The following is a 25,675-nucleotide window of genomic DNA, read 5'->3' as shown; positions in this document are numbered from 1 at the left end:
CTCATAGGGAGAAGAAAGACATTCAAACATCTATAAAATAAAGTTGAATGTGGTAAGTGCTATCTGAGAGGTGCAAAGAATTATAAAGGCTCAGAAGAAAGAGATATTACTTATACCTGAGAGGATCAGTGTAATTTCATGGATGAGGTAGCATAAAATTGGCCCTTGAATAGTTTGTAGATTTTGGCTAGTGCTTTGAAGCTAAATTCTCAAGAAATTTTATTCAAAGTTAAGCAAATTTTTAAAAATTTATACTTGAATACTCAGCTTTCTGTATGCCTATATTTTTATCACCTTTGAATTGGTTCCCAAACCAATTTGGGACTGTGCCAGAATCAACTAGTCTTATAAAATTATAGATTTCTGAGCCTCACTTCAGTCTACTTCATCATACTCTGAGGGGGGTGGGGGTGATGTGGAACAGGCAGGGACAGACCTAGGAATCTGAATTTATTAAAAATTCTCCCCATATAATTCTCATGTGGCTAGTAAAGAGACAGTGTTCAGCGATGTCTGTTAGACTGTTTCATAAATTCCATTTGATCAATTTCAGAATGTGGGAAGGGATCAAAGAAACCCTTTGCCCCACCTACACAAAAATTGCATAGCATGATACCGCATGGCCCCAACTCACACAGAGACGAGACCCTGGGGATCAGTTCTCCAGTGGCAGAAGCCAAGGCAAGCCCACCAAAAGCCAGGTTAGAGAAGGAGGAAAAGGCAACTACAGAGGATGGTCCAGGGGTTGGTCAGGAGAAAAAAGGAAAGGCTCAAGACAAGCCAGCAGAGAAGAAGGAAAAGGTATGAGTCACATTAATGAACTCTCATAGGAAAGTTCCTCCTACACTGCCCCCAGCCCCTGGGGCTAGACAAACAATCTTTTCATGTTGGGGAACTTCATCCTGTAGTTACAATATTATATTCGTGGTTTTTATTTTTTTTAACTTCTGTTTTCTTCCCTAAGAGGCAAAAAGATATTTTGATGAAAGCATTTGATGAAATAATAGAATGAGGTAGATTAGAGTGGGAGTAGAAGTAGACAGAAATATTATAAACATTTCTCTTTTCTTCTACTCCTTTATTCCCAGGACATCTGGGATAAAGTTTATGAACTCCTTAGGTATGTTGACTTCATACCTTCAGTCCTGTGAACTTAACTGCCTCATCTAAAGGAGGCTTTCCTGACTGGCCAGAGGAAAGAACTATGAAAAGATAAGCAGTTTTCCCTTCTTACCCTCATCTCTGCAGGGAAAATCAAGTCTTACCAATGCAGAATTTGAAGAGATTGTCCAGATTGTGCTTCAGAAGTCCCTTCAGGAGTGCTTGGGTACGGCTTGTGGTAAGAGAAAAAAGGTTTCAGTTAGGTAAAGTGACTTATCTGAGAAGTAGTGTAAGTTTGACATCTTTTCTTCTCTTTCTTCCTCATAAGAAACATTAGACAAGACTTTGAAATACTTAATTCCTTATCAATAGGACCATGGCTAACCCACCTAAGATAAAAGGTACAGACCTTTAGAAAAGTGGATTACATTGATTTCAGAATATAGTCTTAAACTAAAAAAAAAAAAAAAAAAAAATGAGGGCGCAGGCAAAACTGGGAATTGAACCCAGGACCACTTTACTGAGCTACATCTTTAGCCCATTTTATTTTTATTTTGAGACAATGTCTTGCTGTGTTGCCCAAGCTGGTCTTAAACTTATGATCCTCTTGCCTCAGTCTCCTGAGTATTGGGGATTACATGCAGCACCATCATGCCCATCTCACCTACATTTTTAAAATGCTCTTATTTATAATATTTTAAATTGCAATTTTAATTCATTTTTATATGTTTACAGTCTACTTAGGAAAGAAAAATTGTTTTCCCAGATTTGAAGAATTTAGTCTCCATCTATCCTTGTATATTTCTGTTTTTAATGTTTTAACATCTTCTTAGGGTTTTGGTTTTTAGAAGAAAGAACTCTGTAGTATAGGCCCCAGGGCCTTCTCCATAAAGTTTGAGGCTAAGGAGAATTAGCCACTTCAGCCATTCTCAGGTATACTTCTGTTCCTAGAAGGGGTTTGAGGAAAAGTGATATAATTTGTGTGTGTGTGTGTGTGTGTATTATTTTTACATATACAAAATAAAGTTATAATTATCTAGCTGTCCTGGAGTGAATCAGATCAGTCTGGAAAGGCTTGCAGAAAAATACAGATTTCTAGTTTTGTTTTTTTTTCTGAAAATTTAAAGATTTAGGTTTTATCATATGACAAGTAGCCAAAGGTAAACTCTTCTAGGCACAGGAAAGAGACAAATGTTATGGTTAGTAAATACTGAGTGATTGTCTTATCACTTCTCTGCTTATAATATTCTGTTTTGGGAGGGATGGGATCTGGTCTTAATTTTGCAGAGACTACCTGTGTTCAGACCAATTCCCAGTCAGACAAAGAACCAGGCATTGCTTCTGCTACTGATAATGATAACGCTGTTGGGTAAGTTTATCCCAGGGAGGCAAGTTAAACATGGGGAATTAACATTGGGAAATGGTGATTTATCTATATATCTAGTCATTTATGGTGTTTCTACTGATTATAGGCATGTACCACCATGCTCATCTCACCTAAATTTTTAAATTGTACTTTTACAATATTTTAAAATGTAATTAAAAATTATATAATTTTATTTCTACTGATTTCTCTCAGCTAAGGAAAGAAACCTCTTTCAGCTGAGGAAAAAAATAAGCAAGTAGATGAGTAAAATGACCTCAGGTGGCTTTAATGGACGTAGGATTGGTATTTTTTTCCTTGTTCATTCTAATTGTGTGCTGTACCACCAAGCTATACCCTTACCCCCAAATCTAGAAATCTTTTATCTTTCTTTCACTCTTGAGGTCTTTCAAAAGTTGTTCCTTTTGACTTTTTCATTTGAAAATTTTCAGAGAGAGGAAAATGATACCTCATACTCCAGAGACTTCAGCCTCTGTAGAAGATGTCCCAGAGATAAGAACATCTAAATCAGCCCAACTGGTTCCTGCACCTTCTGAGAAGAAATTTAATAGACTTTCCTTAAGCAAAAGAAAGAGGGAAGCTCGTAAGTGTAGTCAGATACAATTTGATTCCTGACTTAGATACTTAAAGAAATGAGAGGATGGGACAGTTAATAGGCTGAGAATTTTCAGTCCAAGTCTTGAAATTATTGAGCTTTGATTCCTCTTTTCACTGACCTTTTCTATCTACAAAGATTCTTTTCTTCATCTCCTCACCTCATAATGTTTTTTTTTTTACCTTCCCAGAAGATGAAAAAATGGAGAAAGTTCAAGGTGGACATGAGTGCAGAGAGAAAGACCATCCAGAGAAAATAATTCAGGGTGATTCTCAGATCAGGGGTCAGCAAAAAGGGGAAGAAAGTGGTTTTGGTGAGTTTATCCAAAGTTTATCACTTGGTTTGGCAAGCCCACCTGGGCTGAATATTCAAAATGGAGGAGAGAGACAAGGATTAGAATGTTAGAGGAAACTGCAAAGACTCATAACTTTCACAGTTGCTTGTTAAAGAATATGCTGCTGAGGAAGAGAAAGATTCCATTCATTCAGTCATTTATTCACATAATCCTTACGTACCAGGCATTTTAGATAGTACCCAGGCAGAAAACTAAGATGTGGTCAGAAAGGTAGAAGAAAAATTATGAGAGTGGTATCACAGATATCAGAGGAAGAAAGAATTTGAAGAAAGAGGGAGTGCTTAGTCATGTCAAATGCTACCATGGAGAAGCCAGAGAGGGTGAAGATTTGAAAATGCTCAAGGATATCACAGTTAGGAAGCCATTAGGGTGTGATAATAGTTATCATATGGATTGGTAAGGGTGTATGGATGGTTATAGTTAGTTGCAGAGTAAATACTTTTTAGTTAGTATACATGTGAAAATTAAGAGGGAGAAAATGGACAGAGTGGGAGAGTTGTGGGAGGGATATTCAGTTTATAACTTTCTTCTATCTATCCATCCATCTATTCATCTGTCTATGAATAACAAATGAGACAGGGTCTTCCTGTGTTGCCCAGGCTGATCTCAGACTACTGAGCTCAATTGATCTACCTGCTTCAGCCTTCCCAAGTACTGGGATTATAGACATGTATCATCATGCCTAGAATTATCTTTTAAAAGAGAGACTTGATCATATTTATATGTTGAGGGAAATTTATTTATAGAGGGGGAGAAATTGAGATAGGAATGGGAAGAGATTCAAGGAATTTGTCCTTCACCAAGAAGGACACCTTAGCCTTTGAGATGGGTTGAAGGCAGAGTCACAATGAATATGGATTTATTTATTTTTATGAAATTTTTTTTGTGCTAGGGATTGAACCCAGGGCTTTGCATATGCTAAATATGCACTCTACCACTGAACTATATCCTCAACTTATTTGTTTTCTTAACTACACTTATTAGTGTGTTAATTGTGTGCCATGTACATTAGGAGCTAGAAATACAGTGATGAATAAATTTGATAGCTCTTATTCATAGAATTACAGTTTTTGTGTGTTAGATAATGAAAAGTATAATATGAAATAATCAAGGTGACATTTAGATATTTATGACAAGAAATAAAACAGATCATACAATATATTAGTAGGTTCAAAAATTCAGACATAAATAGCTAATACTTTGGGAGAAAACAGGCTTGTACAGAAACCCCCAAAATAATAGAAAACAAAATCCAAAGTATAAGGATTGGTACAGTAAAAAGTCAGATGGTATCTAATATGTATGTGTATATGTACATTGTTTTGATTGTAAAAGCATAATAGAATTTGCACAAACTTGGAAAAAACTCTAGAAAGACTATGCGGGTACCAACAAGAAAGATAGTCCAGATTAGTGAACCATTCCTCTAATTACAATGACATGGTAGCAATAAGGATCTGGAAGTATAATCTAATTGGGTGGTCAGGTGGTCTGAAACTCAGATCACCACAAGGGAGTGTTCTAGGTAGGTTTGTTTCTTGAAAAGAGAACTAAGAGTTTTTTTTTCTTTTGGTTTTATTCGAACAGATAAACTACCTGTTAATAACTATTCTTGGTATACTGTAGACCCTGTTGACCTGCTCTCCAGTTCTTCCAAATAAACCAGTGTCATTAGGTTTATGTGGCTCCCTCTTCTGTACTCATTACCGCCAGGTTAGGATTTTAGATTGACAGATATGAGCTCATTCCCTAGGTGGCGCCTGTGAGTTGAATTATGATTGTAGTGAATTTGTCAGCCTCTTGCTGTAAGTGAGCCATTCCTTCTGTTTCTTACAATTGCCAAGGAAAAGAGTCTTCTGGAGAAGAAAGTAGAAAGGGGTGAATCCCCTAAATACAATTTTCACTAAATATTGTGAAGGAAAAGAAGAGTGTCACTAGGAAATGATGGAGACCTAAGTAAGATTGGGATAGTCAGGGAATTTCTAAGGAAATTATATTCCAGATGTAACCTGAAAAAAAAAAAAGTAGTTATTCAGGTGAAGAGTAGGATAAAGTTTTAGGTAGGGTATTTTTGTCATATTCCCAGTACCAAAAAAAAAAGTATGATTGGAGTTCAGAGAGCAAGGGAGGGAAGTGGGAAGGTGCCTTAGGAAAAATGGAAAGAACTAGGCAGTGGTTAGATCAATGACCTTGACCGTGCTATAGTGAAATTTTTATACTTTAGTGCAGTGTGTCATTCTTAATTTCTTTTTTTTATGTGCATGATACTGGGGAATAGAATCCAGACCCTTGCACATGCTAGGCAAGTACTATACCACTGAGCTACGTCCGTAGCCCTTTTTAAAATCTCACTTTGAGTCAAGGTCTTACTAAATTGCTCAAGCTGGTCTTGAACTTGTGATCCTCTTGGCTCAGCCTTCTGAGTAGTTGGGATTACAGGTGTACATCACCATGCCTGGCCAAATTAATGTTTAAAATGATCCTTTAGTGATAAATTAGTGGTTGAAATATGGGGAAAAGAAGGAGGAGTCAACCAATTACTAAGTTAGTGGTAGCATGGCTGGGATTAGGATGATAAAAATGGAGAGAGAGAAAGAAATAGATAGTTTTATGATAAGTTTTAGAGTTAAAATTGTGACAACTTGATAATGAATTGGATATTGGGGACAGGAAGAGAGGAAAGGTTCTGTCAAAGATGTTTGGTTTTGGGCTTAAGCAGTTATGTAAAAGAAAGTGATAAGAGTGGAAGAACAACACATTTGTGGGATAAGATTCAAGTTTAGGTGTACTAAACTTGAGATCTTTGTGAAACTTCCAAATAAAAGTATCAGGGTTGGGGATTAGTCCAATGGAAGTGTATGTACACATGGCCAAGTTCAGTTCTCAGCAGAACACACACACACACACACACACACACACACACAATGCCAAAAGGCAAGGTGGAATCTGTAATTCGGGTATGAAAATGGATTTCAAAGATATGGGAATGGGTGAGCTTGTCTAGGGGAAAGTATAGTGTGGGGAAAGAAAGCCCGTGATTGGGCTTTGGAACTGTGACATTTAAAGATTGGATGGAGAATGAGGAGAATCTAGCAAAGGAAACTGAGGAGGAAACTGTCTGAAAGATGAGGGGAGGGGACAGGAGAATGAGGTAACACAGAACTCAGGATGCTAGTGTTTATGGAATGAATGGCCAATTGAAATGCTGTTAATGTGTGTCTATGACATCAGTCTTCATTATCCTGGAACCACATATGGTGAACATCAGTTTTTCAGAGCACATTGTCTTTTCCTTTCAGTTGTTTGAACAGAAACTTTAAAAAATTGCTGTCATTGGATATTTCATCCCAAGCCATAAATATCCAGTTTTATATCATTAGAGTGGTTTCTTTCCATTAATTTTCTTGTGAATAATTATTGCTTTCACATGAGAGAGTGAACTTACCAGAGGAACATAATGGTTGGTGATATGAATTGTGAAAATATAGTGATACCTACGTGCCTGGTTTTTCTCTAGCAACTTTCAGTTTCAGGAGTGTAAGCACAGAAAAGGAAGAAACTGGGTTCATTCAAGGTGGTGTTTTGTCATGGGTGGAAGAAAGGACAGATAAAAAGGCAGCTGAAGATGTCTGCAAGAGAGTCTAGGGAAGTGTTAGAGAACCAAAGGTGATTGGTTCAGAGTGAAGAATAGAGGTTGTTACCAAGCAGAGAAGATAGGAGGAGATAGTGGATTGAGAAAGTTGCTATAGGGCTCATTGAATAGGTGAGGTAGGAGAGGACAGGGATTTTTTTTTTTTTTTAGTTTTAGCTGGACACAATATCTTTATTTTAAATTTATGTGGTGCTGAGGATTGAGCCCAGTGCCTTGTGCATGCCTTGTGCACTCTACCACTGAGCCACAACTCCAGCCCAGACAGGGCTCTTTTTTTTTTTTTTGTCAGAGAAGATATTTGAATAAATGGTTCAAAGGGTTTACGATTCCCGTAGATGGCTGGTTGGGGCATGTGGAAGTGAGAGTGGATTACTGAGGTGGCATGAAGGAAAAATTTAAGGAACTGAGAGAATGGGGATTTTTTGGGTGGTTTTCCTGTGGTCATCTGGACTGAAGTCTAGAAATGGAAGAAAATAAGATAGCTGGATACCAGCATATTTACAGGGGAGATGAAAGAATGGTAGAATCTCAAAGGAAGAAGAGACTTAAATATAGTAGCAATGGGAGTAAGGATGATGCTGGCGCAACATTCTGTCCTGAGAGAGATGGACAGTGTGAGAAGGGACAGAATCCACTTAGAGGGCTCGGGTAGAGGTGAGGTTGAGTGTCATTAGTATGTCTTCAGGCTTCATAAAGGAGGCAGAGGCTCAGAGGTTAAGTATATGTGAACATTTGTTGCTCAAGTCTATGGAATTTCAAAGGACACTCTGGAAGAGTTTGGGAGGGGAAGTGTGTGGGACATGAAGTCAAGATGTGGGAATATAGAGGCTGAGATGGGAATTTAGAAGGTAATGGATAAATGGAGGCTTGGCCTTTGGGGCCCAAAGCAAATGGGAGAGAAGTGCTAGACTTAGATCAGTGTATTTGGGAGGAGGGTGAACCCAGGGCTGTTGGTCTTACAGGTTTCAATTTGGTGATTTGGTAACAGATTCAGATAAGAACTGTATATTGAACACAAGGGAGGCTGGTTAGCCCTTCAAAAGAACCTTTCAGTAGTGTCATACAACAGAGAATGAAGCACTCTCAGGAAAAATACCAGGCAACTTTTTTTTGATGGGGGGGCAGTGTTGGGGATTGGACTGAACACATTGGGCCCAACACATGCTATGCCAGCACTCTACTGCTGAGCTATACCCGCATCCCTAAGGCAATCTTTTTATCTAAGAACTATTAATACAGGAAACTATCCTTCTGCTTGCTTGAATTCCGAGTTCTAATTTAGTCTGATCTTCAGCAAATAATTATCTTCTCTGAGCATTGATTTTCCCAGTCATGGGGTAGGGATTGGACTAGTTGATATGTAAGATTTATATAGAGATGTGATTCTGGGGGAGTGGGAAAGTTATATTGATTTTTAGTTGGATTGAAGAAGGAATAACCTATTTTTGAGTCCTTTATGAAAAATTTTTTTCTTGTCACAGGTCAATGTTTAGTTTGGGTCCAGTGTTCCTCTCCAAACTGTGAGAAATGGAGGCGGCTGCGTGGGAACATTGACCCTTCAATTCTCCCAGATAATTGGTCTTGTGACCAGAATACAGGTAGAAAAAAGTAGAATTTTTTTTTCAAGTTTTATTGTTCTTCCTTCTTTCCTGATATGTATCCCTTAGATTAACTATGACATGGGTGTATTTTACGCTCAAGGGGGCCTTGTAGTGACTGGGAGAAAGGAGCTTCTTATCCTGTGGAGATGACTATGGGCATAAATAGTGGGAGAAAGACATTCGGTAGAGTTACACGAAGAAAAGGGCCTGGAATTCTGAATATATGTATTGTGTAAATTTCATTTTCTTCAGTATTAGTCTGATCCTTTCAATCCTGATTAGAATATTGGGCTGGTAGATAGCAAGGAATATGGGATTTATAGGGGAAAGCAGAATTATAGAATGTTTGAAACTACTTTGAAGAAATAATGATGATCTTGTCTAGCTCAGTTATTTTACACATGAGAAAATAGTCTCTGAGAAATTACTCTCATACTGCTCCATGGATGGGAACAGAGTCACACCAGGGTTTGTAAGTGGGAGTTTGGAATCTCTATATAGAGTATCAGGAGGTAGCATTCCTAATTCTCCTGGCTCAGGCTGCATTTCTTCCATGGGTCTCTATTCTTTTCCTCTAGGTGCTACTTTTGTTCTGCCTGCTTCCTATACTACTTACGTCTTGTTCTCTCACAACCTGCATCTAGATTTCTACCTCATGAGTGTCTTCCTATCCTTTTATTCCTTCTCTCTCTTGGCAGACTTGGATTATAATCGCTGTGATATTCCTGAGGAGATCTGGACAGGGCGTGAGAGTGATGTGGCCTATGCCTCCTATGTCCCAGGATCCATCATCTGGGCCAAGCAGTATGGTTACCCCTGGTAGGGCACCATGATAAAGAGAAAACATCCATCCTGAGCTTGGGAGTGGTAGATTCAAGCAGGGAGGGAAAGAAATGGCAGATATTTGTAATGGGAACAGTACTTGCCTTAGAAAGAACAAGGTCTTTCTAAGGTTTCTCAAAGTTAAGGTCTAACTTAAGTTAGACTGATCTTTAGCAAGTAATTATTTTCTCTGAGCATTGTTTTTCCCAGTCATAGGTTGGGGAATCATGAGGTGAGGGAGAAGATAAAATATCAAGCTCGAGGGTTTTGAAAGAGTGTGTTTTCTTGAGGTTTCAGGAAGAAAGGTCTGGCAATGCTGCCATACCTGGGTAGAAAATGGAGGGGGGGGATCCAAGGCATTTTAAAATATTGAGTTGTGAGAACACGCAAAGTGAAGAGAATGAGGAAGATTAGGATAGTTTCTTCCTTAGAGATTTTGTACTCACGGTTGTGGGAATGTGCATAAGAGTAAGACAACTCTACTAGGAAGACTCTGACCTTCTGTGTACATTGATGGAAGTCACTTTAGTCATTTGAAAGTGACCACTGGAGGGGCTAATGATGGACCTTTTGTATCCTTTGTTCACTAAATGTATTGCCTTTTTCTGTACAGATATATTGATTAGCTTGTGTTCTGTTTATCTGATGTCTTCTCTTGTATTCCCTATGCCTGTCTCTCTTCCCCAGGTGGCCAGGCATGGTCGAATCTGATCCTGACCTGGGGGAATATTTTCTCTTTGCTTCTCATCTTGATTCTCTGCCGGTGAGTAATAAACAAGCATATCCATCCTAAAAGATATTTAGAGTTGGAAACATAGATTTAGGCAGCAGACTTGAGTGCAAAAAAGACCTTAATTAGAGCTAGAAATATGGAGGTAAGTTCTCACCCCAAGAAATAAACTTGTGTTTAATTAAATCTTTTTTTTTTTTTTGAAAGAGAGAGAGAATTTATTTATTTATTTTTTTTAGTTTTTGGCGGACACAACCTCTTTGTTTGTATGTGGTGCTGAGGATCGAACCCGGGCCGCACGCATGCCAGGCAAACGTGCTACCGCTTGAGCCACATCCCCAGCCCTAATTAAATCTTTACCCATTTGTAGGGCATTTATGATTTGATAAAGATGCTTTGACTAGAATTCCTGAGGTCAAAATGAAGGAATAGTGGGATGAGGTGGAGTAGGGGATTCAGACTTCAGGGAATATATGAAGCGCAACACCTTCTTTGTAAGTCCCCTTATCTTTCTCCACTTCTTGTGGCAAGAGGAGAAAAGTAGAGAGGTCAAGAGCCAAACAGACTATCTTTTATTACAGTCTAAATACCACGTGACATTTTTTGGAGAAACAGTTTCTCGTGCTTGGATCCCAGTCAACATGCTAAAGAATTTCCAGGAGCTGTCCCTGGAGCTAGCGGGAATGGTGAGCAAACCTGTGTGGACCGGGGTGGGGGGTGTGTGTGGGGAGGTGGGGGGTGTCTCTTGTGATACAAGGAACTGGAAGACAAAAATCTTCCCTTTATTAAGTGTAGTCTGCTCCTAGGGGAAACTGTCTGGAGATGGTCTTTGGTCTGATCAGTCATGCCAAGGGTAAGATTGTACACGAGGCATTCTTCTTTTTGCTGGGTTGCAGTAAGGTAACAATTTTTTTCAGTCTCCTTCCCTGCTTGCAGATAGTGGACCTTCCTGAAGATGAAGGTACTCTACAGTTGAGCCAAATCAGGACTGACAGACATGAGGGCCCAGATTAATTTAGGATTTACCATTCTCAGTGCTGTGGACATTTTGGATCAGATAATCTTTTGTTGTGGAGGGCTGTCCTGTGCACTATAGAACGTTTATCAACATCCCTGGGGTCTTCTGGCATCTAGCCTTGCCCCGACCCTGCTTCTAGTCATGACAAACGAAAAATTGTCTCCAGACATTGCCAAATGTCTCTGGGGCACAAAGCCTTTCTGGGTTAAGTATGTCATATTTCCTTCTTAGAGTTACTTTGTGTCCAGTGGCTATAAGATGAGCAAAGGCCCAGCAATTCAGGGGTCTTAGAAAAGGAAACAGAATTAAATCAAACAGTTGAATCTAAAGAAACTTGTGAGAAGCTTAAAAAAATGTAAACTCCTTTACATTTACTTTGGAGACCAAAATGTCAATTGAAAAATTTTCTAGGAATTGGTGAGAGGTTTATTAGAAGGAAGAGGAGTGCTGTTTCTGAGTGCAGAAGACTGAGAACAGAGGAGTGTCATATCAATAATTGGAAACAAATAGTTAAAATACTGTCTGGTGGGTTGCAGCATGTTGGGATCACTTCTCTAATATTTATTATTGACTGATCTTTAAAGCAGTGTCTGTTATTGACTGTAATCTTCTTCCATTTCAGAAAAAGTGCAGGAATAAGGACTACAGCCAGAAACTGGTGGCAGCCATCATGATGGCTCAGAAGGCAGAACAGATCAACATTGGGGTGGGAGAGTGTTCAGATCACATACTTGCTTTTATTTGGGACTTAGACACAAAGAAAACCATACTCCCCACTGCATTCCATAGTTGTTATCTTAGAACTACTCTTTTTTCTAATACCAGATTCCCTTGATTCCTGAAGTCATCCATTTCTTCCCATGTCCTTGAACAAGTGGGATCTTCTCTCAGCCCAAAGAGACAGTTTGTGGTAGAGGTCAGCCTACCTCCCTATTTAACTTCAAGTCTCAGATATTTGTACCCTAATCTCTTTTAATCTGAGAGTTTTTCAGTCTCAGATTCTGCCTATGGGGGTAAGGGTGGGGTTGAGAATGACGAACTGAATTTCTCTTTCCCTGTTACTTGTCGAATTATGAATAAACTGGGAAAATAGATTACAGTTAATCTCTATAAAAGTCCAGATAGGCCTAATATAATATTTCAAGTGAAAATGGTGTGGAAAATGAATACAAATTTTGTCAGAACTAAAATTTAGAAGACAGAGGGCAAAGGCTCCCTTAGGAAGATAGTGGATGATGTTTTTGTTTCTTGGTTCCCTCAGGAGCGGGTCAACTTATTTGGTTTCTGGAGCCGTTACAGTGGATCTGACAGCAGTGGAAATGGAAAAGGTAGAAGTGGAGGGGGAGGCTGAAGAGGAAGGGGAGAGACTCTTCCATGAAAGTGGCAGCTCAAGCTTGGTTCTGGATTCTGTAATAGGAGACTCTTGTGAATTTCATTGATCCAGTATTCAGGATGGATCGACAGATGGATGGAGAGAAGAATGGGGAAAAAGAGGGTGAAAAGAGAATGTAGATGGATAGTAATGAGCTTTGAAGAGGGTAGAATCATGATATTTGGGAACTAATTTTATGAGGAAAATATCATTTGGACACAGAAGGCAGAGTTAGAAGATGGATTCTCTGGCATCAGCTTCATAATTCACCAACTTTTTTTTGTAAAAATTATTTAGCCTTTCTTTTCTTTTCCTGTTTTAGACCTAATACTTTCTGGGGCTAATAGCCCAGAGTCCTACTTGGAAAAAGAAGAGGAGGAATCAGAGATAGAGGAGGAGAAAGAAGAGAAGAGAGTAAGATTAGCTTTAAATATTGGTTATATCAGGATCGCCTTTTAGGAGAGTCCTGTAAGGAACTGGTTGTGATGCGTTTACATTTGCTATTATCCATTTCATTTCTGTCTCAGGTGAGACCAGCTGGCTGGTCTTATGTCCTAGAGGTCTCCACCAAGGGAGGCTCTCTGCAGTCCTTGTTCCCTCAATTTCTCACATCTTTAGAACATTTTTTTTTATTAAAATCTCAATTTATACCATATTTCTGTGGTCCTTTCTGGAGAAATTTGAGAGAAGAGCAGATTGCTTTTTTACTCTTTTCTTTCCTCTGTGGACCCTTAGGATATTCATTCACTCAGTTACTTAGCATCTCTTATTCAGGAATATAAAATATAGATTTTTCACTTTCTCTTTTAATTATTTTTAATTTTTAATTTATCAGCTTTTACCATGCTTGTGACCTAGCTTTATTTCCTTTTTTTATGCATTAAAACCTTGCATTGACTAATACCAAACAAAATGGGAAGGTGACCGTTGATTCCCTAAAACCCACCCGCTATTCTATAACATCCCAGTCTATTAAGACAGTTATATGACTGAATTTATCCTTTTTTCCCCTATTCTATTCACAGGATCCAACTTTGCCTGGACCAAAGCCAACCAAAACACATTCAAAAAAGCCCAAGGCAAGACGTAAGCGAGCCTGCTGGAAAGGGGCTGCGTCTCACAGTTAAGGCAGGGCAGAAGCAGAGAGTATTAGGAGTCTTCAGGTAGCTGGGTCCATCTATCTCAGCTCCAAGACCTGAAAACACAGGCAGGACTAGCTGATTGTATCAGGGAAGAAACTGTAGGTTCCTCATTTCTGTGTTTTATAAAATGTTAGGTTAAAGATGGGAAGTTTTAAATTCTTAGCCAATAAGGATGGCTTCCTAGAGAAGGCCGACTCTCAGGAGAACAGTGAAGAGAAGGAAAAGATGGGGCGGGGGAGGGAGGGGCCCCCGGGATGTAAAAAACAAAAACAAACAAACAAAAAAAAACAAGCGGGATGGGGAACTGGAAGCCACTGAGAGAGCTCACTAGATTGAGAATGAGCAGAAGATGTGGAGCAAGGCAGAGGCTAAATGTTGGGAGATAGTCTGCCCTTTCCAAGTTGTTATTGAGAAAGAAAAAAATGTCCTTGATATTTTTGGGTTTGGGGTGAAGCAGCCATGGCAGATAGACAAGACAGGACCCTAAAAAAGAAGATAGTGAAGAGACCTCTGGGCAGTGAATCCATAGTGCCTCCTGCACCTATTACGGGAAGGAAAGAAGGACAAAGGAATTCTGATCTGGACCAGCCAGGTAAGGCTCAAGGTATAAAACACTGGAGAAACGAGGTCCATAACTGCATATCCTCTCCAGGATCATTTCTGAAAAATTCTACAGCTTTTCATTACATTAAAGAAGGAATGAAAATCAGAATGAAAGCGCATGCCTCACATTTACCCGGCACACACAGTATGAAAGCATGATGGGTTTTGAGTTGATTGATTCCAGGGAGGGGAGAATACTGAGGAGAAGAGAATGTTTATTGAATGTTACTATATACTGGCTAGATGGGTACTTTCCTGCTTGTTTCTTTTCTTTATTTCTGTAGCTTTATGATTGGATATTTGACATTTTAAATATAGGACAGATGAAACTCAAAGAGTTTAAAATTTGTTTTAAGACCCATGTTGAGCATATGGATATCCATGGCTTTAATCCAAGTCTTTCTGACCCAAAAGCCCATGTTCTTTATACTGTGATCTTTTCCACAGATATGTTTTCTTTGCATAGGTATTTAGAATTTTACTAAGCCAGCATAATCTTGCCTTTTAGGACTCTGAACTTTATTCCCATTGCATCTAGGCCTTAAGAAAAAATTTCAAGTTCCCCAAACCAAGGCCTCAGCAACCAACTTGTCTCAGGAAAAAGAACTTAGAATGATGCCGAAGGGCCTGACCCCACCAGCTCATCACATGGCCTGTCCCTTGGAGGGGAAAGAAGGGCCTAGACCCCAGGAACCACCGACTAAGAAGGCTGAAAGTATCCCCACTGAAGATGAAGCTTCCAGTGACCTGGACCTGGAGCAACTCATGGAAGATATTGGAGGAGAGTCCAAGGAGCAAGGGGAGCCACAGCATGGAGAGGATGCAGAGGGGTTCCCTGCAGCCTTCTTTGAGGAGTAGTCCTCTGCTCTTATCCTACTATTCTCTGCAGCAGGGGAGTCTCTTGGGGGGCCCCTGAGCAGTTGATAATTTTGGGGTTGTTAGTTGGCTACAAGTTCAAGTCAGTTGTGTAGTTTATGTGTTAATAAAGCAGGTTACTGATGTGATTTGTTTGGCTTCTGTCTAAGCAGTGCTTCATTTTGGCTTCTTTCCTTCCACATGTTACTGTGGCATATCAGTGCCTCTGATGGGAGGCTTGCATGTCATAGGACCTGGGGAAGGCAGTGAGACCTGAGTCCTGGGAGAACCTCCAAAAGGGTAGGTCTGGGTTCAGATCCTGGCTCAGTGATACTAGCCAGCTCTATAGCCTTGGGCAAGCACTTGAACTATCTCTTCATGCCTCAAATGGGCACATGGTCTAAGTAGGATTGATGTTTTCATGAGGTGATGGAATAATTAGAATAATGCTAGTGGTTACGGTGAGGGTAGATGATGGTTAGATCAGAAGCAGTCCTTGGTTCTGTGGTGGCTACCAGGGTTGGGGGATTTGTGTTTCCTGGCCTGAGATAGTCACTGAGAAAAAAAATTCTAGAGGAGATGGCTTGACTATAAATGGCTGTACCAAATTCTTTGTGTCCTTCAAACTTCCTGATTTCTGAGTTGTCTGGTTTTAGTAATTGGAAGCTGTGATTTTTCCCATTGGAAGCATAGTTGATTCTTTTTTAAAAATATTCTTAATTTTTTTTATTTTTTATTTTTTATGTGGTACTGAAGATCGAACTCAGGTCCTTGCATGTACTAGGCAAGTGCTCTACGGCTGAGCCACAACTCCAGCCCTAAGCATAGTTGAATCTAAGATCATCATTTCAACCCCACTCTTTAGGTCTTCAGAACAGAATATAGGCTCTTTTCTGGGGAGCCCCCATGAAGAGTGTGGCTCGGAGCTGCTCCTGGCAAGGTCAAGTTAGAGAGGGAAAGGGAGGCATAGACAATGTTGTCTTCCTGGGTGAGAACCAAAAGAAGAGGATGTTAGTGGCTTTAATCCAACTTTTTCTGACCCAAAAGCCCATGTTCTTTATACTGCGATCTTTTCCACAGATACGTTTTTTTTTTGCATAGGTATTTAGAATCTTACTAAGCCAGCATAATCTTGCCTTATAGGACTCTGAACTTTATTCTCATTGCATCTAGGCTTTAAGAAAAAATTTCAAGTTCCCCAAACCAAGGCTTCAGTAACCAACTTGTCTCAGGAAAAAGAAGTTAGAATGATGCCAAAGGGCTGAACCCACCAGCTCATCATGTGGCCTTGTCCCTTGGAGGGGAGAGAAGGGCCTAGACCCCAGAATGGAGGCTCCCCAGAAAAGAACCTATATTCTGTTCTGAAGAAATAAGTTATAGGGAGTATAGGGCATAGGGAGTCAAGTCATGTTGGGGCCTGGCTCTCCTCTCCTAAAGCAAAGACCTATATCTTGAGTACCTTGCCTACACCACAGGCCCTCCATTCCTTGCATACTACCTTCTCCAAATCCCCCTTACCTCCTTCAGGGCCAAGTTTGAGCTGCTTACCTCAGGTTTCACTTTCAAGTGTATGTTGTGTCCTATGGAGGGGAAAACCAAGGAGTGCTGAGAACAAGTGGTATGGCAGACAGGTGGACAAATGATAGGGGCTGTGGCACCCAGTATCGTTAGGTTATGGGCAGGTCACATGGGAGGGAAAAAGTGAGGAACAGAATGGGGGAGAGCACAGAGGTGGTGCATGTGGAGGTAGCAGGTGTTTGGGGGAAGAAGGAAGGGCCTGGGAAGCTTGGGAATGGTGATGGTAGGACTTACCTCTATACTCAACATTCTCATATTGCTCCTCAGTATTTGAGAAGAGTTCACTGCATGGGGACAAAAGGTTGAGAAGTAGGTTAGAGGTTGGGCACAGGGAGTCAAGTCATGCTGGTTCTCCTTTTGGGGGGCACTACAATCTGCCCTGGTACACAGGATGAATGTGATGGTGTTAGGCCCCCCAGAAGGAGGCTGCCTGGAAGAGGAATCAGAGCCCTTGGTGGGGATGTCCAGCAGAGGTCTTAGCACCAACTAAAGGTGGGTTTTCGAGGGAAGCTGCTTGTATTGGGGGCACTTAGGAGAGGTAGGGAGGGTACTGCCTTGGCTAAAACTGGGAGAACAGAACAAATTTAGGTTTTCTGGGCCCTTGCTCAGGCTGAGTCTCTGGAAGAAGAAGGGACCTGGAGATGGGGAGAAGAGCAGCTGGGCAGGGAGAGAAGAGAGAGATAGAGACCTTAATTGGGAAAGTATGGTAATGGGAGGATGAAGAGGAAAGGACGAGAGAGATGGTGAGCTGGGGCAGAGGATGCCTGGGGTTCGTGGGGTATTCATCAGGGGAAAAGGACAGACTGGACAGGCAGCAAGAATGACAAGAGGATCTGGGGAGCTGGATGTGTCCAGGAAGACATGTTCAAGTCTGAGGGGAAACCAGATGAACACAAGTTGCAGCTTAGAAATGAAGGAGGGAAGGAAAGAGGATCCAGGAGAAAGACTGGAGGGAGCAGTTCTGGATAGGAGAATAGCTGAAAGCCTGTGCATTCTGGTCATTATCAGGGAATAAAGCTTGTGAAGGTACAGAGTCTGGTCTGTTGGAGGACAAAAGAGTCGGGGATGGAAGAGTGGCTGTAACAGGCACCTTGTATGGTTTTCCCAAGGAGACTTCCCAAACCAGCCCCTCTCCCCCAGTCTTGGGAGGACAAATACTCACTTGGCTGGGCTTTGGGCTTTGGTAGGCTGATCTGTAGGAAAACCAACAGCACGTCAGTGTGACATCCATGATGATCCTCCATCCCACCTTCTTAGCTGTGTCCTGCACTCAGACAATCTTTCTAAGGAACTAGTGTACCAGAGAAGTTCTGCCCCAACAGCCAGGAAAGGGCTTGGGTCTCAGCTGGCATTCTGCAACCAGCTCTCACCTCTTACTGTCCTGTACAGCAAATCCTAAGACAAGCTCTTCTGGTCAATTACCCCTTCATCCTTGCCCTATCTCCAAACTTTACTTCCTTCTTCCCCCTTGAACTTCTTGCCCACTCCTATGTTCCTCCTTGCTTTCCTCCATTGTTCTTTCCTTCCTTTCACAAAAACATCTTCTAGCACTTTCTCCTTAGTGCTGGCTGCTTCTTCCTGTTGCAGATTCAGCCCCAGGGTTGGAATTGTGTTCAAGACTTCTACTGCCTCTGTGGACCATTCCTCTTAACTCTCAGTTGGTCCTCTTTTTCCCTATTTAGACATCTTGGCACTCTTGTTGAAGATCATTTGATTGTAAATTCAAGAGTTTATTTCTGGGTTCTCTATTTTGTTCCAATATCTGTCTTTATGTCAGTTCCAGGCTATTTTGATTACTGTAGCTTTGTATTGTTTTGAAATCAAGAAGTGTGGGTCCTCCACACTTGGCTATTTGGAATGTTTTTGTTTTTTAGTACCAGGGATTGAACCCAGAAGTGCTTAATCAATGAGCCACATCCCCAGCCCTTTTAATTTTTTAATTTGAGACAGGGTCTTTCTAAGTTGCTGAGGCTGGTTTTGAACTTGCCGTTCTTCCACCCCAGCCTCCTGAGCCACTGGGATTACAGGAGTGCACACCATGACTGACTTATTTGGTGATTTTTGAAATTCTAATTTTAGGATGAAATTTTCATTTCAGAAAGTAATGCCATTGGGATTTTGACATGGATTGCACTGAATCTGTAGATTCCTTTGGGTAATGGGGCATCTTAACATTAATTCAATTCATGGTTACGAGCTGTCATTCCAATTATTTGTGCTTTCTTTAGTTTCTTTCCATAATGTTTTAATTTTTTTTAAAATTAAATTGTAGATGGCTATAATACTTTATTTATTGTTATGTGGTCCACAGGATTGAACCCAGTGCCTCACACATGCTAGGCAAGTGCTCTACCACTGAGTTGCAACCCCAGCCCTTCCACAATGTTTTGTACATTGTTTCCAAGTATTTTATTTTATTTTTGATTCTATAATAAATGGGATTGTGATCTTTCCCCACCTTGCTTCTCCCACCACCACCACCTCTACTACTAAGTTTCTTGAAAACTGACTCCACTCTACCCACTTTGATTCTCCAGTTTCAAACCAGGCTCTTTGGAAAGTGGGCAGTGGACCAATCCTTGCTGAGCTGATCCAACTTTCTGTTCCTTCTGCTCTCTCCTTTACTTTTCCCAGGGTAAGCCCTCCCTTCTCTATGAACCAAAAGGTAAGAATTGATGAGACATGACTATTTAAAGTGAGAAGAACTGGCAGATGACCCAGTTGTGTAGACAGGGATTGATGGTTCTCAGAACTTGATCCTACTTGTAGGGATTATAAAAAGGCAGATTTCCAAGCTCAGACCTCAGAGCCTGACTTGGTGAGTTTGAGGGGAGCCCCACAGTGAGTTGCATTTTTAAGAAGCACCTTCACTGATTCTGATGCAGGTGAATGTTAAGGATCACCCAATTTGGAAGCTTGGGTAGAGGGTCAAGCTTACCTCTTCTTCTCTTCCACCTGAGGAAGACCATCAATGCCAGAATTGCAGTTACAAACACAGCAATGGCCAGTGCCACTCCTACTGCAGCTCCCAGACTCAGGGGCTGAGACCCTGATCTCCTTTTACTCTCTGTGACCTCTATACCAGTCGTGGTTTTGGAGGTTTTGCTGATGGGAGTTTGCATGGTGGTCTTGGCAACTGGAGAAAGATGAAAAATAAGCAGACCCTCCACTGGAGAAGTGGGGGTATCTGGGTGAGGTTTCGAATCTTGTTCACTAGTTGGGAAATATGGGTAGGGGAGCAACCATCAGGAGTTCATATAAGGAGAGAGTAAAAAATGCTAAATGCTGAGAAGCCAGACAGCCCAGCTTACATCTGACTCTACACCACTTACTGATCTTATCCAGTCACATGATATTAAATCCCATTAATATCCTGATTACTCCCAAGTCTATCAGTCAACTTTCTCCCTGCACTGCTGATTCATGTCTTAATGCCTCCTCATGCTGCCATTTGTATGTCTAGTAACAACTGACTTAAGTGTTCAAAACAGAGATCTTCATTTCCTCCCACACCTGTTCCTCCTCATTTTCTTTCCCTCCCCACAATAAATGGCAATACTGTCCTTCAAGATGCTTCCGGCCAAGGGCCTTGGAGTCATCGTTGGCATTCCCAATTCAATCTGTACGAAGAAATACCCTTAGAAATCTCTATCCCACTCTTTCTACTGCCTTTTCTCCTCTGCTTTTTTCACCACCAATTGACTCACATACAAAATTCATTTATACATTTTTTTCTTCTCCCACTCCAAAGTAGGTCCTATCTTTGGGTGTTTTTAATGACTTTCTCCAGGGCCCAGTTAGCACCTGACATGATAGGCACTCAATCTATATTTGTTAAGTGAATGAATGAAATGAAATGATTTTCCTTGGGAATTCCAGGCATTCAACCATGGTTTTTCAGCTTCCTATGTTACTATTGAGACAATGATCAGCATATGGGACCTGTTTCCTTCCTCCTTGGAGGTCATCTTCCCCCAAGGTCCATTTTTCACCCTCCTGTTTGTTTTGCTGTCTGCATTTCCTGGAAGGAGTTGTTCTTAAGTGTTTAATGTAAACATAGTTGAAAAGTGGGGCTCTAGCTTTGGGCTTTCCAGGCACAACTGACACTAGGCAACAGTCATCAGTGGTGGTGGTGGGGGATTCCGTGCAAGGATGAGACCCCAGTCTTTTTGCCCAGTTGTGTCTGGGGTTTCTCACCCCAGAATCCCTCTGGTTCACCTGTTCTGGAAAGCAAACCTCCATTCTTTGCCTGGGAGGAATGGAGTTTCCCCAACTTAAGATTTTCAACTGTGTTGTAATTTCCAAATACATCTTCACTCCCACTTTCTGGGATACCTGGGGTTGGCATTATAGAACCCTCAAGGGATTTTGTGTTGGAACTGTTGTTGTTTTGTGCTGTATCTTCTGAGTTTCCCTACTGCTGGCTTCAGCAACTCTGGTCTCCTGAGTCAGTTCTAGCAGTCTTTCCAGCCTCCCAAGTTTGCCTTTGGACACTTAGCTCACACATGTATTTTTGTTCTTGAGTATTTTTGCCTAATAAAGTTCCCTTTGCTATCATCTTAGTAGATTTTAGGAGTGAGTGGAGGAAATAGGGAGGATGCTGCCATAAATCCAAGCTATCTTGCTTAATTAAGGCTGTAGCGACATTAAGGTAGATATGTGCATACAGGACATTAAGGTAGACATGTGTGCGCGCGCACGCGCGCACACACACACACACACACACACACGCACACTACCACCTGGATCAGAATTTATGCTTTAATTTTTGTAAAAACTTGTTGAAGATATCAAAAGCTAATCTAGAATATTACCTACTTATGAAAATAGAGAACATAAAGAGGAACATTCTATGAAACATTTACATGACCTTTTAGAACACTGCCAAGGTCTAGTAAGGGGTATAAAACAGAACCCGTTCCTGTGTGGGAAAGTGGCATGTCATGCTGATCTCAGTTTCTGTTGATTGCTTTATTGATATAATGCCATTGTGTTTTAAAATATCCCAATGAGTGTCTTTCATTTTTTTTCTTTTGTTCGTTGTCAATAGACCTTTATTTTATTTATTTTTAAGTGGTGCTGAGAATAGAACCCAGGGCCTCACATGTGTTAGGCAAGTGCTCTACCACTGAGCCAGCCTGAATTTTTTTTTTTTATTTTCCTGAATTTGGCAAACCAATTCAAACCTCTAAGTGTAAGAATAGGAAGGCCATAATATCACAGTGTTTGAGACAAGAATATGTGTTTGAGATCGAAATAATTTTTCTATTGAAACATGAAAATTAGTGTCACTAAAACAGCATGCTACTGATATAAGAAAAATATCAGTGACACAGATGAAGACCAGGGCTGCTGCTGGGGGTGTAGGTCAGAGGTGGAGAACTGTCACATGTGTAACGCCTGGGTTCAATCTCTAGCACCACAAAATAAAAACAACAACAAAAGGACTGGGATAATATATTAGTTACTTAAAAATCAATTTAGTTGATTAAAAATCTAGTTGTAGAAAAATCAATTTAGTTTTGTACTTCATACCATATATAAAAATAAGTTCTCAGTATTTTAAAGATGTTTTGTGAAAAGAAATGAAACTATGTAAAGATGTGAGCAAAAATTTAGAAGAATTTTAAAGTAAATATTTTCAGCCTCTAGTGGGAGATGGAAATTTTTGTTTAAAATAGAATTTTCACAAATGAAAACAATTAGATTTGGTTATAAAAGTAAAGTTATGTAAAAAAATTAATAAGCCAACCACAAACAGTTATATTTACTGCAAATATTCTTTCAGTTGTGATATCTTGCATGCTGGTACTTCAATTGGATGAAAACCTTTTTTTTTGGTACTGGGGATTGAACCCAGAGGCTAAACACTGAGCTGCATCCCCAGCTCTTTTATGTATTTTACCTAGAGACAGGGTCTCACTGAGTTGATTAGGACCTCACTAAGTTGCTGAGGCTGGCTTTGAACTTCCCATCTTCCTGCCTCAGTCTCCCGAGCCCCTGGGATTACAGGCGTACCACTGTGCCTAGCAACCATATCTTTTTTATCATTTTCTTTATTTTGGCTTTTAAAATTATGGGTGTGAATATTAGGTTAGTTGGATTAATTAAAAAGTAATTTATTAGCCTCAGCAATTTAGCAAGGCCCAGTTAAGCTCTGGTAGAGTGCTTGCCTAGCATGCACAAGGCCCTGGGTTCAATTCCCAGCACCAACAAATAAAGAAAAAAAAAAGTAATTTATTGATAAAAAAAACTTACTGTTGGGATGGGGGTGTAGTTCAGTGATATTGAACTTGCCTAGCAGGTGCAAGGTCTTGGGTTTGATCCTTAGCACCACAAAACCCAAACCCAAACCAAAGCAAAAACCTCATAGTCAATCTGACTGAAGACAAAGAAAGGAGAAAAGCAAACAGGAATTAGAGAAGGAGGAAGAGGGGCCTGAGAAAACCCAAAATCTCTCAGAAAAGGCCATTTAAGGAAGTGGGTAGGAGGCACTGGAAATATAAATCCAAGCTATCTTACTTAATTAAGGCTGTAGCGAAACTGTCTATTTATTCTAAAACCAGCACAGTGGTTAAGATAGGACAGTGGTTCACCATGGGAGGCTGGGTCTGCTCTGGTAGGGAGGAGTCATTAATCACTGTCATGGAGATTTGCTAGCATGGGTCATTATGAAAGGGAAACCCATTTAGTCGATTATTAGATTCCTGAAAAAATTTCTAGAGGCAATGTACTGCCTTATAGCCTCCACCTGAAGGCCTCCTGAGAGCCCCCCAGACACAGACAGGTCCCAATTCCAACGCCCCTATGGAGTGCTACTGAAGCGTCTGTGAATGGTCCTAATTATTAGGTTAAAATATAAGTCGAGAGACGAATTGGGGCCAACTCAATAGGCAAGGTGTGTGGCTGATGGTTAGGAGACCAGGGTTCTGCCGTTTAACTGTCCCTTCACATCCCATGTATACCACTAGTGTAACTTTGGGCAGATGTTCGGATTCTGCTACTCTCAGTTTCCCTAACTTTAAAATAAAGATGAGATGACCTTTTCTGTTACTGCAGGGTCGTGGTGAAGGTTAACTGAGAAAATGTCCAGTTATCTGGCAGGGCCCTGGTGCAGCTAGCAAGTGAGAGCTGCTGTTACTACCACTGCAGAGGTGCTTCGTTGTGACCAGGACAGAGGAGAAAAACATGGTGCAAGATGGGGACATTGTGATTAGAACGTGTGTGGGAGAGGAGGAGGGGTGTGTGGGAGAGAAGGAGTGGTGTGTGGCAGAGGAGGAGGCTCCCTAATGGTGAGGGATGAGGAAGGAGAAGAGGGAAGTAGGACAGGGGACAGAAGAGCCTGGGCAGGGAGAGATGAGGGATGGGTTTTGGGAAGCCGAGCAAGAGAGGGAGCTGGGAGATTAGCAGACTGGGGGCTTCCCAGGGCCTGGAGGTGCACATGCTGTGTATTCTGGGCTGAGCTGAGGGCAGTGGGGACTCACAAGGTACATGCTCACCCTAGGGGTAACTGGGGCCCAGACACAAGACCAAGCAATGGCAAGCTGCATCTTAGGTCAAATCCACCTAGAAGTCATGGGGCGGGGGTAGAAGGGCCCGTTTGGAGCAAAAAGGAAGGATAACTGGTGAGTCTGGTGGATGCTGAGGTCTGGGAGTTGGGTAGGGCTGGATCTGGAGGGGACCTAGAGGGGCAAAGTCTGGAGAAGCAGCTCAGGTTTAGGGATGATTATGGGGAAGGACAAAGGTAAAGTTGGCAGAGGTGTGGGGAGGGGCCAGGGAGCAGGGAGGGGGTCCTGGGGAAGGGCAAGCAAGTGTGGGGTTCGGTTAGGGGATGAGAACTCCAAGGACACTGAGGCCTCAGCTGGGGTGGGCTCACTGTGGGTGATGGTAACTGTGGTCCCCTTGACGGACTGCCACTGCTTTGTGCCTTCCTTCGTATTCAGCTGGACTCGGCAGAAGTACGTAGACTCATCCTCCTCCCGCAGGTTCTGGATGATGAGGGAGCCGAAATTCTGACCCTTTTTCCAGTTCATAGACAGCCGGTTTTTGTAATCCTCATGGATAAAAGATGAGGTGTGGTTGTAGAAAAATGGCCCATGGAACTCCTTCCGTCTCCAGGATATTCTCACGTCAGGATTCTTGGCTAACACCCAGGAGTAACAGAAGGTGAAAGAGATTGAAATGGAGTCACCCTTGGGGGCCTCGAGGTGTTCTGGTTGGGAGACCCCATAGAGGTAGCCTTTGCTGCATGCTGCTGAGTAACCTTGAGGAGGGAAGGGAGAGAATATCAAGCTACCATAAGAGACAGATAAGATTACCCCAGACCTCCTAGCACCTTCTTCCACAGGCGGTCGTGGGACAGATGACAGGGCTGTCCCTCCGGTGCCCCCCTCTAGGCTTGGAGGAGGAAAGAGGGTGAAGGGTTGAGGTGGACCCACACATGGGATGTCTACCTCCTTGTTGGGGGTGGGAGTTTGGCTGCCCTCTCCAACTTACCCCTCTGCATATGCCCAGCCATTACCACCAGCCCCTTCTGTGGCTTAGGCAGAGCCCCACTAGGGGCATCCTGGCCACTCACCAGCTTTCAGGGATGCTGTTGGCAGCAGCAGCAGCAGAAGCAGGACACAACCCATGGTCTGCCGTCCTCCAGGGGATGAGACAGCAGAGCTGTGTGGACAGGAGTGGAGGCCTGTGGAGGAGCCAGAGCCAGACCCTTCAGAGGACTGCAGGAGGTTGGAGTCCTTCCCACCTCCCTGGGTGACCAGCACTTCCTTTGTTAATCTGGCTTCTTCTTTTCCTCTGTTGCAGAAGAGCCTCCCTGTGGTCAATGGCAAGGCGGCCCTGTCCTTGGGCCACAACCCAGGATG

General features: G+C 41.7%; 2 protein-coding genes across 15 annotated transcripts in view; one reads left to right on the top strand and one right to left on the bottom strand.

Annotated features, from left to right (window-relative positions):
- Positions 1-15,379, top strand: part of Zcwpw1 (zinc finger CW-type and PWWP domain containing 1) — a 21,365-nt gene extending 5,986 nt beyond the window's left edge. For 4 of the 13 annotated variants that reach the window (XM_040276934.2, XM_040276933.2, XM_040276935.2 and 1 more), the window contains exons 3-17: positions 554-801; positions 1,249-1,339; positions 2,362-2,470; positions 2,917-3,068; positions 3,271-3,393; positions 8,569-8,685; positions 9,387-9,507; positions 10,198-10,273; positions 10,822-10,926; positions 11,881-11,964; positions 12,520-12,586; positions 12,953-13,044; positions 13,656-13,716; positions 14,227-14,364; positions 14,914-15,379. In XM_040276934.2, coding sequence (XP_040132868.2) covers positions 554-801; positions 1,249-1,339; positions 2,362-2,470; positions 2,917-3,068; positions 3,271-3,393; positions 8,569-8,685; positions 9,387-9,507; positions 10,198-10,273; positions 10,822-10,926; positions 11,881-11,964; positions 12,520-12,586; positions 12,953-13,044; positions 13,656-13,716; positions 14,227-14,364; positions 14,914-15,233 — 1,904 coding nt within the window. In that variant the 3' untranslated portion in view covers positions 15,234-15,379. Of the gene's footprint in view, positions 1-553; positions 802-1,248; positions 1,340-2,361; positions 2,471-2,916; positions 3,069-3,270; positions 3,394-8,568; positions 8,686-9,386; positions 9,508-10,197; positions 10,274-10,821; positions 10,927-11,880; positions 11,965-12,519; positions 12,587-12,952; positions 13,045-13,655; positions 13,717-14,226; positions 14,365-14,883 lie in introns of all 13 variants that reach the window. The other 9 variants (XM_040276941.2, XM_040276940.2, XM_040276942.2 and 6 more) reach the window with 7 other exon arrangements.
- On the bottom strand, positions 14,721-25,675 carry LOC101960875 (paired immunoglobulin-like type 2 receptor alpha). 2 transcript variants are annotated; one of them, XM_013360051.4, is made up of 7 exons: positions 25,387-25,672; positions 24,685-25,071; positions 19,747-19,944; positions 17,971-18,001; positions 17,043-17,092; positions 16,779-16,810; positions 14,721-16,214 (listed from the first exon to the last, which is right to left on the bottom strand). In XM_013360051.4, exons 1-7 carry the CDS (start codon positions 25,439-25,441, stop codon positions 16,092-16,094), a joined length of 876 nt encoding a protein of 291 aa, XP_013215505.2. In that variant the 5' UTR covers positions 25,442-25,672; the 3' UTR covers positions 14,721-16,091. The 2 variants fall into 2 exon arrangements, with proteins under 2 accessions (XP_013215505.2, XP_040132878.2); XM_040276944.2 differs by lacking the exon at positions 19,747-19,944 and having other exon boundaries at positions 25,387-25,675.

The sequence above is a fragment of the Ictidomys tridecemlineatus genome, chromosome 10 (assembly GCF_052094955.1).
Source record: "Ictidomys tridecemlineatus isolate mIctTri1 chromosome 10, mIctTri1.hap1, whole genome shotgun sequence".
In the NCBI taxonomy this organism is placed as follows: Eukaryota; Metazoa; Chordata; class Mammalia; order Rodentia; family Sciuridae; genus Ictidomys; species Ictidomys tridecemlineatus.
Note: the sequence above shows the minus strand (reverse complement) of the source record. Positions and strands in the feature narration are given on the sequence as shown.

Bases quoted from the DNA above. Each gene is read 5' to 3' on its own strand.
- LOC101960875 (XM_013360051.4), bottom strand. From the start codon at position 25,441: ATGGGTTGTGTCCTGCTTCTGCTGCTGCTGCTGCCAACAGCATCCCTG. The intron at 16,811-17,042 runs GTAAGTCCTACC...TCCCCTCCATAG, and splicing joins TGAGAATGTTGAGTATAGAG to GACACAACATACACTTGAAA. The intron at 16,215-16,778 runs GTAAGCAGCTCA...GTTCTCACCCAG, and splicing joins ACTTGAAAGTGAAACCTGAG to GAAGACAACATTGTCTATGC.